At 44.7% G+C, this 13543-nt stretch overlaps 1 protein-coding gene across 4 annotated transcripts in view; it reads right to left on the reverse strand.

The window, feature by feature from the left end:
* Positions 1-12859, reverse strand: part of UBR5 (ubiquitin protein ligase E3 component n-recognin 5) — a 156116-nt gene extending 143257 nt beyond the window's left edge. For 3 of the 4 annotated variants that reach the window (XM_033202524.1, XM_033202523.1, XM_033202521.1), the window contains exon 1: positions 12184-12859. In XM_033202524.1, the coding sequence (XP_033058415.1) occupies positions 12184-12245 (62 nt within the window). In that variant the 5' untranslated portion in view covers positions 12246-12859. The remainder of the gene's footprint in view (positions 1-12183) is intronic. The other variant, XM_033202522.1, reaches the window with a different exon arrangement.
* Between the last annotated feature and the right edge of the window lie 684 nt (positions 12860-13543).

A 13543-nucleotide genomic window follows, 5' to 3' on the forward strand; every position in this document is an offset into this window, starting at 1 on the left:
GTCTCTGCATGCAAGTGTCATATGTACTCTTCAGCAGCTCTCAGCTCTCAGAAGTAGCAGAAAGATGAGCAGATGCCAACAAAATCAGCCCACATGTCATCTCTGACCTACAAACCATGACCTGCCAACCTACACTACAGAAATCACTGATTTCTGTTTTTGCATCCCCTAGGCAGTGACAGAATTCTACCAGGGATCATTTCATGTAGCAGCAATTTGGGTTCATCCTCCTATTGACAACTATAGGAGGCAAAAAGAAAAAAAAAAGTACTTCCCCCAAAAAACAACTACAGAAACAAAAGGTCCCACTGCCCATACTCCCCCTACTCAATTATTCTCTAATCTACATATAATAATCAGAATACCTGATAAGCAGAAAAAACACAATCACTTAAGGAAAACATCTATGAATTTCCTGGAGATGAAGACAAGTTTAAACATCACTAGAAATATAAGTCTATTAAGAGAATGAATGTTTAGCCAGGCATGGTGGCTCATGCTTGTAATCCCAGCAGTTTGGGGGGCTGAGGCAGGAGAATCACTTGAGTCTCAGAGTTTGAGACCAGCCTGGGCAACATGATGAAAAATACAAAAATTAGCCAGGTGTGGTGGCATGCACCTGTAGTCCCAGCTACTAGGGAAGCTGAGGTGTGAAGACTACTTGAGCCTGGGAGATTGAGACTGCAGTGAGCCAATACTGTGTCACTGCACTCCAGCCTGAGTGACAGAGTGAGACCTTGTCTCCAAAACAGAAAAAGAAAAGAAAGAAAAAGAAAGAGAGAATGAGAGAACAAATGTTTAAACTACAATTGCCCACAATTTCATAAAAATTGTTTGATTGGTAATGCTTCCTTAAAAGACTTAAAGTAGGGTTTGTAGAGGCAAAGGATGTTACAGAGCAATAATTGGACAAGTTCGAATTACTTCTGGACAAGAAACCAAGTCACTACCACAACATAAGAGAACAGATAATGAGCTGAAAAAAACCTAATACCCCTCTCCCCAAAGCCTTCCATATAAAACTCTGTTTTCATCATTTAGAAATTAAAATAACCCTACCATATTGTCTGTGCTTTCTTAGCTTTCTCCATCAAATTAACTTCCTAATCTCAAATTTAGCTTTTCTTTAGGCTTAAAAAACCATCTTCCTCCACTTCTCACTTCATAACAAGAAGGCTGTCACAGAAAACACCCAAATGAATTTCCACCATGCCCGTAAGTAAGAGTCTTGAAGACATAGATAAGGCCATCTCTGGAGTTCCAGGTTGTCTGTGAGGTAGACCTGGTATCTGAATTCAAGTAAAGACCTAGAATACCTCATCACCTGAATTCTGAACAGCAGATTCATGCTGGAGCAGAGCCAATTTCTTGAAACGGCAGGTTCTCGACACTTCTATATCACAGAAATGGGGTCTGAACTCATGGGGAAGAAAACAAAAACTTATCTACTGATCCATTCATCACAGTGCTTTGAAGACTAACCACTATCATAATTGTTATAACTAGCAATCTAAAATACAACCATTACATTTAATGGAATTCTAAAATATCTTTTTACATATACTAGTATGTTTTTTAATTAACACAAAAATTTGCTGTCAAGAAAAATCTAGGTTTTTATTATCAGCGGATTTTTCCTATGAAAAATATTGTAACAAATTGAAGCCAAGAAAAACTTCAGGCCAGCCACGGTGTCTCCTAACAAACCCCTTGAAAGGGTTTGTTAACCACTACACTTGGGAGGCCAAGGTGGGAAGACAGCTTGAGGCCAGGAGTCTGAGACCAGCCTGGGCAACATAGCAAGACCATGTCTCTAATTTTAAATAAATAAATAAATAAATAAGGCCAGGCACAGTGGTTCACGCCTGTAATCCCAGCACCTTGGAGAGGCTGAGACAGGATAACTGCTTGAGCCCAGGAATTTGAGACCAGTCTGGGCAACACAGAGAGACTCCAACTCTACAAAAAATTAAAAATCAGCCATGTGTGATAATGCAAGCCTGCAGTCCCAGGTACTCAGGAGGCTGAGGCAGGAGGATTGCTTGAGCCCAGAAGGTCAAGGCTGCAGTGAGCCATGTTCACATCACTCCACTTCAGCCTGGGCAATAAAGCAAGAGCCTGTCTCAAAAAAAAAAAAAAAAAAATTAAATAAACAAGAAAAAATAAAGATTAGAGAATAGCTAGAAAGAGCAAACTACCCAAATTTACATCAGCTAGAAAGCAGATTTAAAAACTGTGGTACAGTCATGAAATAAGTACTCCTTTTTTTGTTTGTTTTGAGACAGAGTCTCACTCTGTTGCCCGCCCAGGCTGGAGTGCAATGGCGCGATCTTGGCTCACTGCAACCTCCGCCTCCCCGGTTCAAGCAAAGAAAATACTACTTTTATAGCCGGGCGAGGTGGCGGGCGCCTGTAGTCCCAGCTACTTGGGAGGCTGAGGCAGGAGAATGGCATGAACCCGGGAGGCGGAGCTTGCAGTGAGCTGAGATCCGGCCACTGCACTACAGCCTGGGCGACAGAGTGAGACTCCGTCTCAAAAAAAAAAAAAAAAAAGAAAATACTACTTTTAACATAAAAGAAAAAACCACCACATGCTGCAACACAGATCTGTAGCAAAAGCACTGTTCTAACCAAAAGAAAACAGATACATGATTCCATTTCTATGAAATTCAAAAAGGAAAAAATTACAGTGAGAGAAAGAGCAACAGTGGTTGCTAGGTAGTCAGGACCTACGGGGACGTGACTGAAAATACAAAGGGACACCAGGTAACTTTTTGAGGTGATGAAAATGTTCTGTACCTGGATTGTGGTGGTGGTTACACAACTGTACACATTTGCCGAAATTCATCAAACTGTACACCTAAAACGGGTTATTTTTACTGATTGTAAAGTATAACTCAATAAAGATGAAAATAAGAGTCAAAGACATTTTATCAAGTGAATGATACTGTCAGAAATTGAACAAATAACAGTACTTTAGCTGTGCAAGTAACATAAATTGTATATTTACAAGTAAAATAACATTGAATATTAACACCTTCTTTAATATCCTGACAAAATGACAATGTTACAAAGCACGGTTATCTAAGAATTTATTGTATTTCTAATTTTGAAGGAGTTTGTTAACCACCACACTGATTGTCTCCAGAAAGTAGTAAGAAATATGATCTCAGAGAATAATTTCTTATAGCCAAGTCCAGTTGACTAATCCCTCACCTGTCTATTAATTTATGAAAATGCTGCAAACTTTTCACATGACAATCTTATTTCTCAAAGTGACGAATCACTTAATTTCAAGAATCCTATCTTATCATCATTATCTAACAATTACAAGTGACTGCTGACAAAATGCTGTCTTACTGGAGGTTAAGAAGTTATAGCACTGAGGCCAGGCATGGTGGCTCACTCCTGTAATCCTGACACTTTGGGAGGCCAAAGCAGGTGGATCACCTGAGGTCAGGCATACAAGAACAGCCTGACCAACACGGTAAAACCCTGTCTCTACTAAAAATTGGCTGGGCGTGGTGGCTCACACCTGTAATCTCAGCTACTTGGGAAGCTGAGGCAGGAGAATCGCTTGAACCCGGGAGGCGGAGGTTGCAGTGAGCAGAGATCATGCCATTGCACTCCGGCCTGGGCAACAAAAGCGAAACTCCACCTCGGGGCGGGGGGAACAAGTTATAGCACTGAGCTTTTTTTTGAGGTTTTTTTTTTTTTTTTTTGAGACGGAGCCTCGTTCTGTCGCCCAGGCTGGAGTGCAGTGGCGTGATCTCGGCTCACTGCAAGCTCCGCCTCCTGGGTTCACACCATTCTCTTGCCTCAGTGTCCCAAGCAGCTGGGACTATAGGTGCCCGCCACCATGCCCGGCTAATTTTTTTTGTATTTTCAGTAGAGACGGGGTTTCACAGTGTTAGCCAGGATGGTCTAGATCTCCTGACCTCGTGATCCGCCCACCTTGGCCTCCCAAAATGCTGGGATTACACGCGTGAGCCACCGCGCCCGGCCAGCACTGAGCTTTAAGGAATTAAATAATTCCCCAGTGGCCCCTTCTTCTAAGGTTACAATCCAAGCAAGTTTCTCTTATTCTACGAATGCCAAATTTTTTGACATGTTAGAACCCAATCAGCTTTATTAAGTAAAATTATCAAAATTGTCAATCACAAATAAGTGTTTATGAGACAACAGGAAAATTTGGGCAATTTTGTTATTAAGGTTTTTTCAGGTTTTTTTTTTAAAGGCTTCATATTTTGAGATATATAGTGAAGCTACAGCAATTAAATTACCTGAGAGAGGAGAATAAATGGGGAGAGAGTTGAAATCAGATTGGTCATGAGTTGACAACTGTTGAGACTGGGTGATGGCAACATGATTGTTCACTATATTATTCTCTCTACTCTCGTATATGCTTAAAGTTTTCCAAAATAAAAAAGCTTAAAAATAATACTCAGGAAAACTTAAAAAACAGTTCTAAAAACAAATCAACAATTCATAACCACAGTGAGCCAAGAGAAGTGGCTATTTTCATTTCAGAATGCCAAGGAGTCAAAATTACAGAAACATGGATGCTAACTGGAGTCTGTCTTCTTAATGAGAAGTATGTGTAATATGGACGAGCACAGCGGCTCATGCCTGTAATTCCAACACTCTGGGAGGCCTAGGTGGGCAGATCACGAGGTCAGGAGTTCGAGATCAGCCTGACCAACATAGTGAAACCCCATCTTTACTAAAAATACAAAAATTAGCCAGGCATGGTGGCTGGCATCTGTAATCCCAGCTACTCAGGAGGCTGACGCAGGAGAACTGCTTGAACCCAGGAAGCAGAGGCTGCAGTGAGCCAAGATTGCACCAATATGGCGCCACTGTACTCCAGCCTGGGCAAGAGCAAGACTCAAAAAACAAAATAAATATGTATGATAAAATGAGGGAGGGGAGACATTAAGTACATCCTCCTGCAACATAAAATTGCTCCCTTTAATATACCTTACAAGACCTACGTCCGTGCAATTAAATTTTCCTTTAGAGACTATTTCCTAAATAACCTAACTGTCTAATTGTTAGAGAAAAAAACCCTGACCTTTCCTAATTTCACCCATTATTCCTAGTCATATTCCTGTGTATCCTGTAATTTTCTTCACAAGTGTCTGTTTATTCCTAGTCCTATGATTCAGCCACAGATTTCCTGATTTATAAAATTGCTCTGCCTTTGTTTTGATTTTCTATTTTTGTTTGGCTATCTTACTTAAGCAAATTCATTTAAACATTTTATTAGGCCAGACTACTTTTCCAATACAATAAATCTAGTATTGGTTTTTTATTGTTTGTTTTTGTTTTTGATATGGAGTCTCGCTCTGTCACCCAAGCTGGAGTGCAGTGGCACAATCGTGGCTCACTGCAACCTCGGCTTCCCAGGTTCAAGCAATTCTCCTGCCTCAGGCTCTGGAGTAGCTGCAACTACAGGCGCCCGCCACCACGCCCAGTTAATTTTTGTATCTTAATAGAGATGGGGTTTCACCATGTTGGCCAGGCTGGTCTCAAATTTCTGACCTCAGGCCGGGCGCGGTGGCTCAAGCCTGTAATCCCAGCACTTTGGGAGGCCGAGACGGGCGGATCACGAGGTCAGGAGATCGAGACCATCCTGGCTAACACAGTGAAACCCCGTCTCTACTAAAAAAAAAACAAAAAACTAGCCGGGTGAGGTGGCGGGCGCCTGTAGTCCCAGCTACTCGGGAGGCTGAGGCAGGAGAATGGCGTAAACCCGGGAGGCAGAGCTTGCAGTGAGCTGAGATCCGGCCACTGCACTCCAGCCTGGGCGACAGAGCGAGACTCCGTCTCAAAAAAATAAAAAATAAATAAATAAATAAATAAATAAAATTAAAAAAATAAAAAAAATTTCTGACCTCAGATGATCTGCCCACCTCAGCCTCCCAAAGTGCTGGGATTACAGGTGTAAGCGACCGCACCTGGCATAATGAATTTAGTATTGTTTTTAGGTAACAATTTCAATAATCAAATGGTGAGATTTCCCACTGATTTGGTGATAGCTCTATCCCACACAACCTCATGTCTGGGGGGGTGAGTTTGATTGATTTTTGTTGTTGTTGCTGTTTTGTTTTTCGATGCAGCACAATAAAATTTCAAGTAGCTTTCAATTATCATAACCTCTACTCACCACAACCTTTGTTGTGGTTCATATAATCCCTGGCATATTTTCTGGCTCCTACTGAGAGGGTGAAGATATGTCTGAGTCTTTAAAACCTAAAAGTTCTTAATAAACATAATGAACACTCACTAAATGCCAAGACTTGTGCAAAAACACACTTTCTATGCCAACACTATCCAAGAGAACTTTCAGTGATGATGGCACTGCTCTGTATCTGCACTGTCCAATGTGGTAGTGAGTAGCTACGTGGGGCTACAGAGAATTTAAAATGTGACTAGTTACAGATGAAGTGACTTAAATTTTTATTTAATTTCAATTAACCTTAATTAATTTCTTTTTTTTTTTTTTGAGACAGAGTCTTGCTCTGTTGCCCAGGCTGGAGTGCAGTGGCACGATCTCGGCTCACTGCAACCTCTGTCTCAGGGACTCAAGTTCTGCCTCATGGGCTCAAGTAATTCTCCTGCCTCAACCTCTTGAGTAGCTGGGATTACAGGCGTCTACCACCACACCCAGCTAATTTTTGTATTTTTAGTAGAGACGGGGTTTTGCCATGTTGGCCAGGCTAAGGGGTCTTGAACTCCTGACGTCAAGTGATTCACCCGCCTCAGCCACCCAAAGTGCTGGGATTACAGGCGTGAGCCACTGGCCGGACCTTAATCTTAATTTAAATAATCGTGTTTTAAAAATTAAGAATATATATTGCAGCCAGGCACGCTGGCTCATGCCTGTAATCCCAGCATTTTGGGAGGCTGAGGCAGATGGATCACCTGAGGTTAGGTTCAAGAGCAGCCTAGCCAACGTGACGAAACCCCACCTCTACTAAAAAATACAAAAATTAGCCAGACAGCAGTGTGCATCTATAATCTCAGCTACTCGGGAGGCTGAGGAGGGAGAATCGCTTGAACCCGGGAGGTAGGTGTTGCACTGAGCTGAGACCGGGCCACTGCCTCCAGCCTGGATGAGAGTGAAACTGTCTCAAAAAAAAAAAAAAAAAGAATGTATATTGCTTGAAATATTCTTCATAAAAGTCATTTTCACTTATTTTGACAACTAAATGCACTGAAGATCATCTAGGATGGGCTTCCTAAACCTTAGCACAACTGACATTTTGGACCCCGTGATTCTTTGCCGTGGGGGCTATCCTGTGCGTTATAGGAGGTTTAACAGCATCTCTGGCCTCCATCCACTAGAGGCCAGTAGCAGTGCCCCAGCTGTGACAATTAAAAAAAAGTCTCCATGCACTGCCCAATATGGGGAGGAGGTTGGGTGTGGAGGGTGCAAAATCACACCCAGCTGAGAAGTACTAATCTAGAACTAAGAGTCAATTCTGCTCTCAAGGCTAAGGATATTCTAGGGCAACATTTTTGAGTTCCTGCTTTGCTATCTGGAAACCAAGCAACACATAAAAAGTTAAAAGTAACCATCTCTTCATAATGTTTTCCACAGAATCCACATTATAATATTGATCTTTTCCCATCCACTGTCTCAACTGTTCCTCCCTGACCTTGAGGAGAGTGCTACATCTAATTCAGAGACTGATGTGGGAGGTTCTAAGAGGTTAAATGACTACGCTACCAGCACAGTTTAAAACTCCTGTCCATAGTATCTTACCTTGTGTTATGACACCTGAAAGGGAAACTCCTTATAGAAAAATCCTTTTGGGCCGGGCACGGTGGATCAAGCCTGTAATCCCAGCACTTTGGGAGGCCAAGACAGGCGGATCACGAGGTCAGGAGATCGAGACCATCCTGGCAGACAAGGTGAAACCCCGTCTCTACTAAAAAATACAAAAAACTAGCCAGGCGAGGTGGTGGGCGCCTGTAGTCCCAGCTACTCGGGAGGCTGAGGCAGGAGAATGGCGTAAACCCGGAAGGCGGAGCTTGCCATGAGCTGAGATCTGGCCACTGCACTCCAGCCTGGGTGACAGAGCAAGACTCCATCTCAAAAAAAAAAAAAAAAAAAAAAACCTTTTGATATGACAATCTCAATAAAGACTGTTTATGATTGCCCAATACATTGTAATGCCAAAAGGCAAATCTCACAGGAAAATCCCACATACAGACAAGCAATAACAACTGGTTTGTTTTGTAACTAACCTGCATCTTGAGGAATAATTCAGGACAAGGACAATAAATGTCATAGCCACATCACCTTAAGAAGACCTATCCTGGGGCCGGGCACGGTGGCTCAAGCCTGTAATCCCAGCACTTTGGGAGGCCGAGACGGGCGGATCACGAGGTCAGGAGATCGAGACCATCCTGGCTAACACCGTGAAACCCCGTCTCTACTAAAAAATACAAAAAAACTAGCCGGGCGAGGTGGCGGGCGCCTGTTGTCCCAGCTACTCGGGAGGCTGAGGCAGGAGAATGGCGTAAACCTGGGAGGCGGAGCTTGCAGTGAGCTGAGATCCGGCCACTGCACTCCAGCCTGGGCGGTAGAGCGAGACTCCGTCTCAAAAAAAAAAAAAAAAAAAAAAAAAAAAGAAGACCTATCCTAACCTAGTAACAAGAAAAGGTTAAGAGGGTCAGCCTCTGAAAAAAAGGCATAAACCAATCAGGAGCCCTGGAGAGAGCAGTTGAGGGGAAAATGGAATCAAAACTCTAAGACAGGTGGCTGCCTGAAGGCTGGGATGTCTGAGACAGCAAAACCATTCTGGAAAACAAGCCACGTGAAGTGGAATGGAGCCCTGAACTTAAAAAAAAAAAAAAAAGTCAGAAGACCCATCATGTGGACCTCAGCTCTCAGTAGCTGTACCCCTGGATAAATGCTGTAAATCTCTGTGCCTATTTTTTCAGCTCATTAGTGAGGCACTTTCCAGACTATTAGTGAGCAGGCCTTTCCAGCTCTCCCCTCAAGCTCGACATGCAGAACCACATTCTTTATATTGTTTTACTGTTTCTCTGAGACAATGTTTTAAGCCGGAACATAGTACTAACTCAAGAAATCCATTAGAAAGGAGATCAAAATGTCCAAAGCATCTGAGCACTGAATGGTTTCAATTCAACTCAATGAATATTTGCTTGAGGGCCCAGCATTCTGTGCCAGGTACCTTGTAATCATTCTCGGAAGTCACAGCCAACATCCTCTTCTTTCCATCCCAGCCATCCCCACCTGTATTCATCAATTTCATTCAGGCATCATTATTATTCATTATTGACAAGTCTGAAAACACAAATTATTAAAAAAAATACTTTTTCATGCTTTGTACATTTTAGACACTTGAGACATCAGGCTATTATGCTGAAAAAATATTTGACTTTTTAACAGGATGTGGGTAAATGGGTAAAGAAAGAAAACGTATTTGGAGAAGAAAACACTACTGTTTTGGGAATCAAAAGTTTTCTTCAACTGAGCAATTTATTTGCAGTACCATTCTGCCTGTCTAATCTTACTACTTTTAGACCAAAGTATAAAGTCGATTTACACCCTTTTCATACGTAACTATGATTACCATTTTATTTGTGACTCTCATACATTTCTCATAACAAAAAAAAAAGGTCAAGCTACAGTAGCAGTCTCTTTTTTATTGGCCAAACTTACTAAAACTTGGTAAAGTTTTTATCTTTAGATGAAAATACGCTTATTCTAGTTAATCAAAAGGTTCCAGAAAACCAGTCTCTTGATTTTTCTCAAGTGACAGGTTGATCCTATTACTTTACAACTAGGTATGCAAAAAGGAGCCTTCCTTTTGAAAGGGAGACACAGAACAGCTCCTGCCACAAATCAACTACTTCAAAACTTTGGGTATGTGCCTATCTTAAATGCTGCCTTCACAAATCTCAACGGACAAGACGTGTTTACCGCTACTAGATACAACCATATAGGTCTTTATCATTTCACCTACAGCACCTTTCTATTTTTCAAATATCTGCCACCTTGATGCACAGGCTCAAGTTCACTTTTTTCCTAATTTCATGAAATTAAAAGTCACAATGATCTAAATATTTTTAATGTTGTATAATGATACAAGAATCAAAGCTGAGTGTTTATACTAGGAATGGAAAAAGAATTAGCATTTAAAAAGATACATTACTCATAAATTTATCAAATAGATGAAGCAAAAGGAATGCTCAAAAATGAATCAAAATGCCCAACATAACCACAAAATAGGTTTTGGCATGCAGAGTCAATTGAATAAGCTAGTCAGGATTCTTGGTACATAAAGTTAAGACTAATATAGAAAACATGCCCTAGTTCTCTCTTCTCTGGTACAATTTTGTAAGTAACAAGACAAGCACTACCAATCTGGTTCTATTAATGACCGTAGAGTTATCCTCACTACTAGCCTGTTTCTAAATTTTACCAACATATCTTATGTTAATGTCTCCAAAAGATCTTTAATGCAGTAAAATCAGACTAAGAACCACATAACAAAATGTTCAATAACTTAAAAGTTATTTCAGAATTTAAAAAAATTATGTGACAACTCTGAGTGGTTAGTATTTTCAGTAAGTATTTCAAAAGATTTCCAAACATATTAAATACAATATGGCTACAGCAAAGATTAGGCAAATCCGAACCAAGTGCAGAAACTAAACCGCCAGCTCTGGATTTAAAAGCTGTCTGCTCCACTTGAGGCGGTTAGATACACTGAGACAAGAGGCCAGTATCTCAACAGCAAGTTAGGCCTCTTCCTCCCTCCGGGAAGCGCATAACAAATAGGACATCTGCAACTTAAGTCACCCGGTCACTTAGCAAAAATCCTAACTTCTAAACTTGGGACCAGATGGCCTTCTATACGCAAAAGAAATGTAGAAAGCAGTGAAGTATTGGGGGAGAGGAAGACTTAAAATGCTCCACCTTCTGATCCTGTAAACATTTAGCCCATCATTAGATCTGAGCCTTAGATTCTAAGACATGCTTTAATGGAGGCCTCCCTCAACCTCCTGAGTCTGTTTTCCAACTGTGAAGGAACTTTTCCTGCTTTATCTCAGTTCCCTGAGAGCATGCGGCACTGCAATTCAATATCCTAAACTGGCAAGGAACGGTGGCGGAAGAAAGGGAGAAATCCAAACCAAAACAGCCTTCTTATAAAAGACAAAAAATAAAATAAAATCATAATTCATCCTCCGCCCATAGCAAACCCAACCCAGAAATTTACAGCGCGTTAAGAAAAGCAGCATTGCGAACTGCAAACGTAAGAGTTTTCCTTTGACACTCTACGCACGGTTTTCAGCTGTCAAATTACAACTCAGGAAAACACTATCATTAGAATAGAAAAGGAAACAAAAAAGCTCGCATCACAGGGGCTGGTAGCAGGAGCTGCCAGCACCATTTCAGGAGGAGAGCAAAGGGAATCCAATGCACTTCCCCACCCCCGCTTGAATCCATGTCCTCCTGGGGCAGACAAACCTCACTGCAGGGGCTCAAATTTAATAATAATAACAATAATCATGGCGCTTCCTCCCTCACTCCCTCCCCCAACCATCACCTCCCCCCTGCCCCCCAGCGATCTGCCGGGAATCGGCTTCTCCCCCCGACCCCACCCCGGGATTCCCAGGTCCAGACCACCCCACCGGACACAGCTGCCGGCGGCCCGGGACGAGAGGAGCCCAGCCCAGCCTACCCCGGGGCCCCGGTCCCGCTTCTCTTCTTCCCTCTCTTTTTACCTCCACCATCCCCCATCCGCATTGTCTGTCTCAATTCAACTTTGACTAATATGGATTCCTCGGGCCTTGGCCGGGCAGTAATTACCGCCTGCCCCCCGGGAGCCAGAAACCATCCCCCCATCCCCGCCGAGTTCAACGCCGCTCCTCTCAGGAGGGGGGAGGGGGTTTACAGCGCGCTCTCCGATCTACACCGCGAGTCCCGTCTACACCGCGCTCCCCCCCGCGGCCCCCTGCCCCCGGGATCAGAAGTTTGCCCCAGAAGGAGCCTAGCAGGAGGCAGTAAGGACCCCCGCACCCCACCCCAGCTGGCCGGCCGACGCGTAAACACCCGCACCCGGCCGGCACGGCCCGTGGGGGAGGGGAGGGAGGGAAGGCGCCCCTCCCCCCGCGACCGCCGACCCGCCAGCCCTATTACCTGTCATTGAGCTGGTCCTCGGTGCCCGGCAGCGGGTGAACCACGAAATGGATGGACGTCATGGTGCTTTCCTTCTCGTCCTCCTCCCGAGGGCGGCCCCCCCCCCGCTCTCACCCGCCCCCCAGCCCTCTACCCCTCCCCAAAACCCACAGCCGCCGCCGCCTCCCAGTCCCCAAATGGAGGGAAGCAAATACGCAGGGGCCGCCGCCGCCTCCCTGCCGGGCGTGTGTCCGTGGCCCGGAGGGTTGGGCAGGAGGGCGAATCCACACGCCACCCGCTCCCCCGGCGACAGCGCGGAGTGCGAGGCTGGCGGCCGGGACCACGGGCGCGCCGCCGGCCAGCGGCAGACGGGCGTTGGGAGAGGGGCGGCCGGGGGAGGAGAGGGGCGGCTGCTGGCTGCGGGCTACGGGGACGGTCTGGTCCCGGCGGCGGACGGGGTCCGGACTAGGGGAGGTGGGGAAGGAGATGAGCCCGCACCGCGCGTCACTAGCGAGAAGGCGCCGCCGCCGCCAACACCGCCGCCGCCATCTTCACTTCTGCCCCAGTTTCTCCGTCTCGCAGGCTCCGCTCCGGAGCGGCGGGGGAGGGGCGAACGGGAGGAGGAGGAGGAGGGAGGAGACCGGCGGGCGGGGGCGCGGCGGCGAGAGGCGGGGCTCCGGGAAACGGGCGGTAAGGCCCCCTCGATTGGGCGGCTCAACGTTGTCCGGCCACGACGCTGTAAGGCGCGTGCCGATTGGTCCGTTCGGCTCCCGAGCCCAGCCCCGCCGGGGGTGGGATGTCTCCAGAGTGAGTGTTCCGGAGAGCACGTGTTAGGGAAGGAGGTGGCTGCGGGCGAGCCCGCCGGGAGGGAGGGTAAGTGTGAGTCCCAGAGGAGGTGAGGAGGAAGAGGGGCTCTTGCGTTGTCTCGCCCATATTCCCCTGGGGCAGCCCTAATTATTTGGCGGATCCTTAGGAGTTTCTTGTTGCCTCTCATCCTTCGTCCGCAGTTGTATTTAAAGTGGAAGTTGGTAAAATCAGTTAAAGGGCAAGACATATGCAGCCTTTTATTGGAAAAGTAAGTAGTTATGTAAGGGCCTTTCCAGAAAGAGATGGTAGGATCATGGAGTTGACTTTGCAGCAACTTCTATTTCCTCAGTCTCCCCAGTTTCCTCACCACCATCACATATCCAAAGACAAAAAGTGGAAATTTCCACTATTTTCCTGATATAAATGATTCGTGATTTTTTATTACTTTTTAATGAAAGACGATAAAGCTATTCTACAAAGGAGTTCAACTTATTATCAGTGGAATCAGAACTGAAAATCATTATTATTTTTTTTTTTTCTGAGACGGAGTTTCACCCTTGTTGCTCAGGCTGGA

Source organism: Trachypithecus francoisi, unplaced genomic scaffold, assembly GCF_009764315.1.
Source record: "Trachypithecus francoisi isolate TF-2019V2 unplaced genomic scaffold, Tfra_2.0 Lachesis_group7, whole genome shotgun sequence".
Taxonomy (NCBI): domain Eukaryota; kingdom Metazoa; phylum Chordata; class Mammalia; order Primates; family Cercopithecidae; genus Trachypithecus; species Trachypithecus francoisi.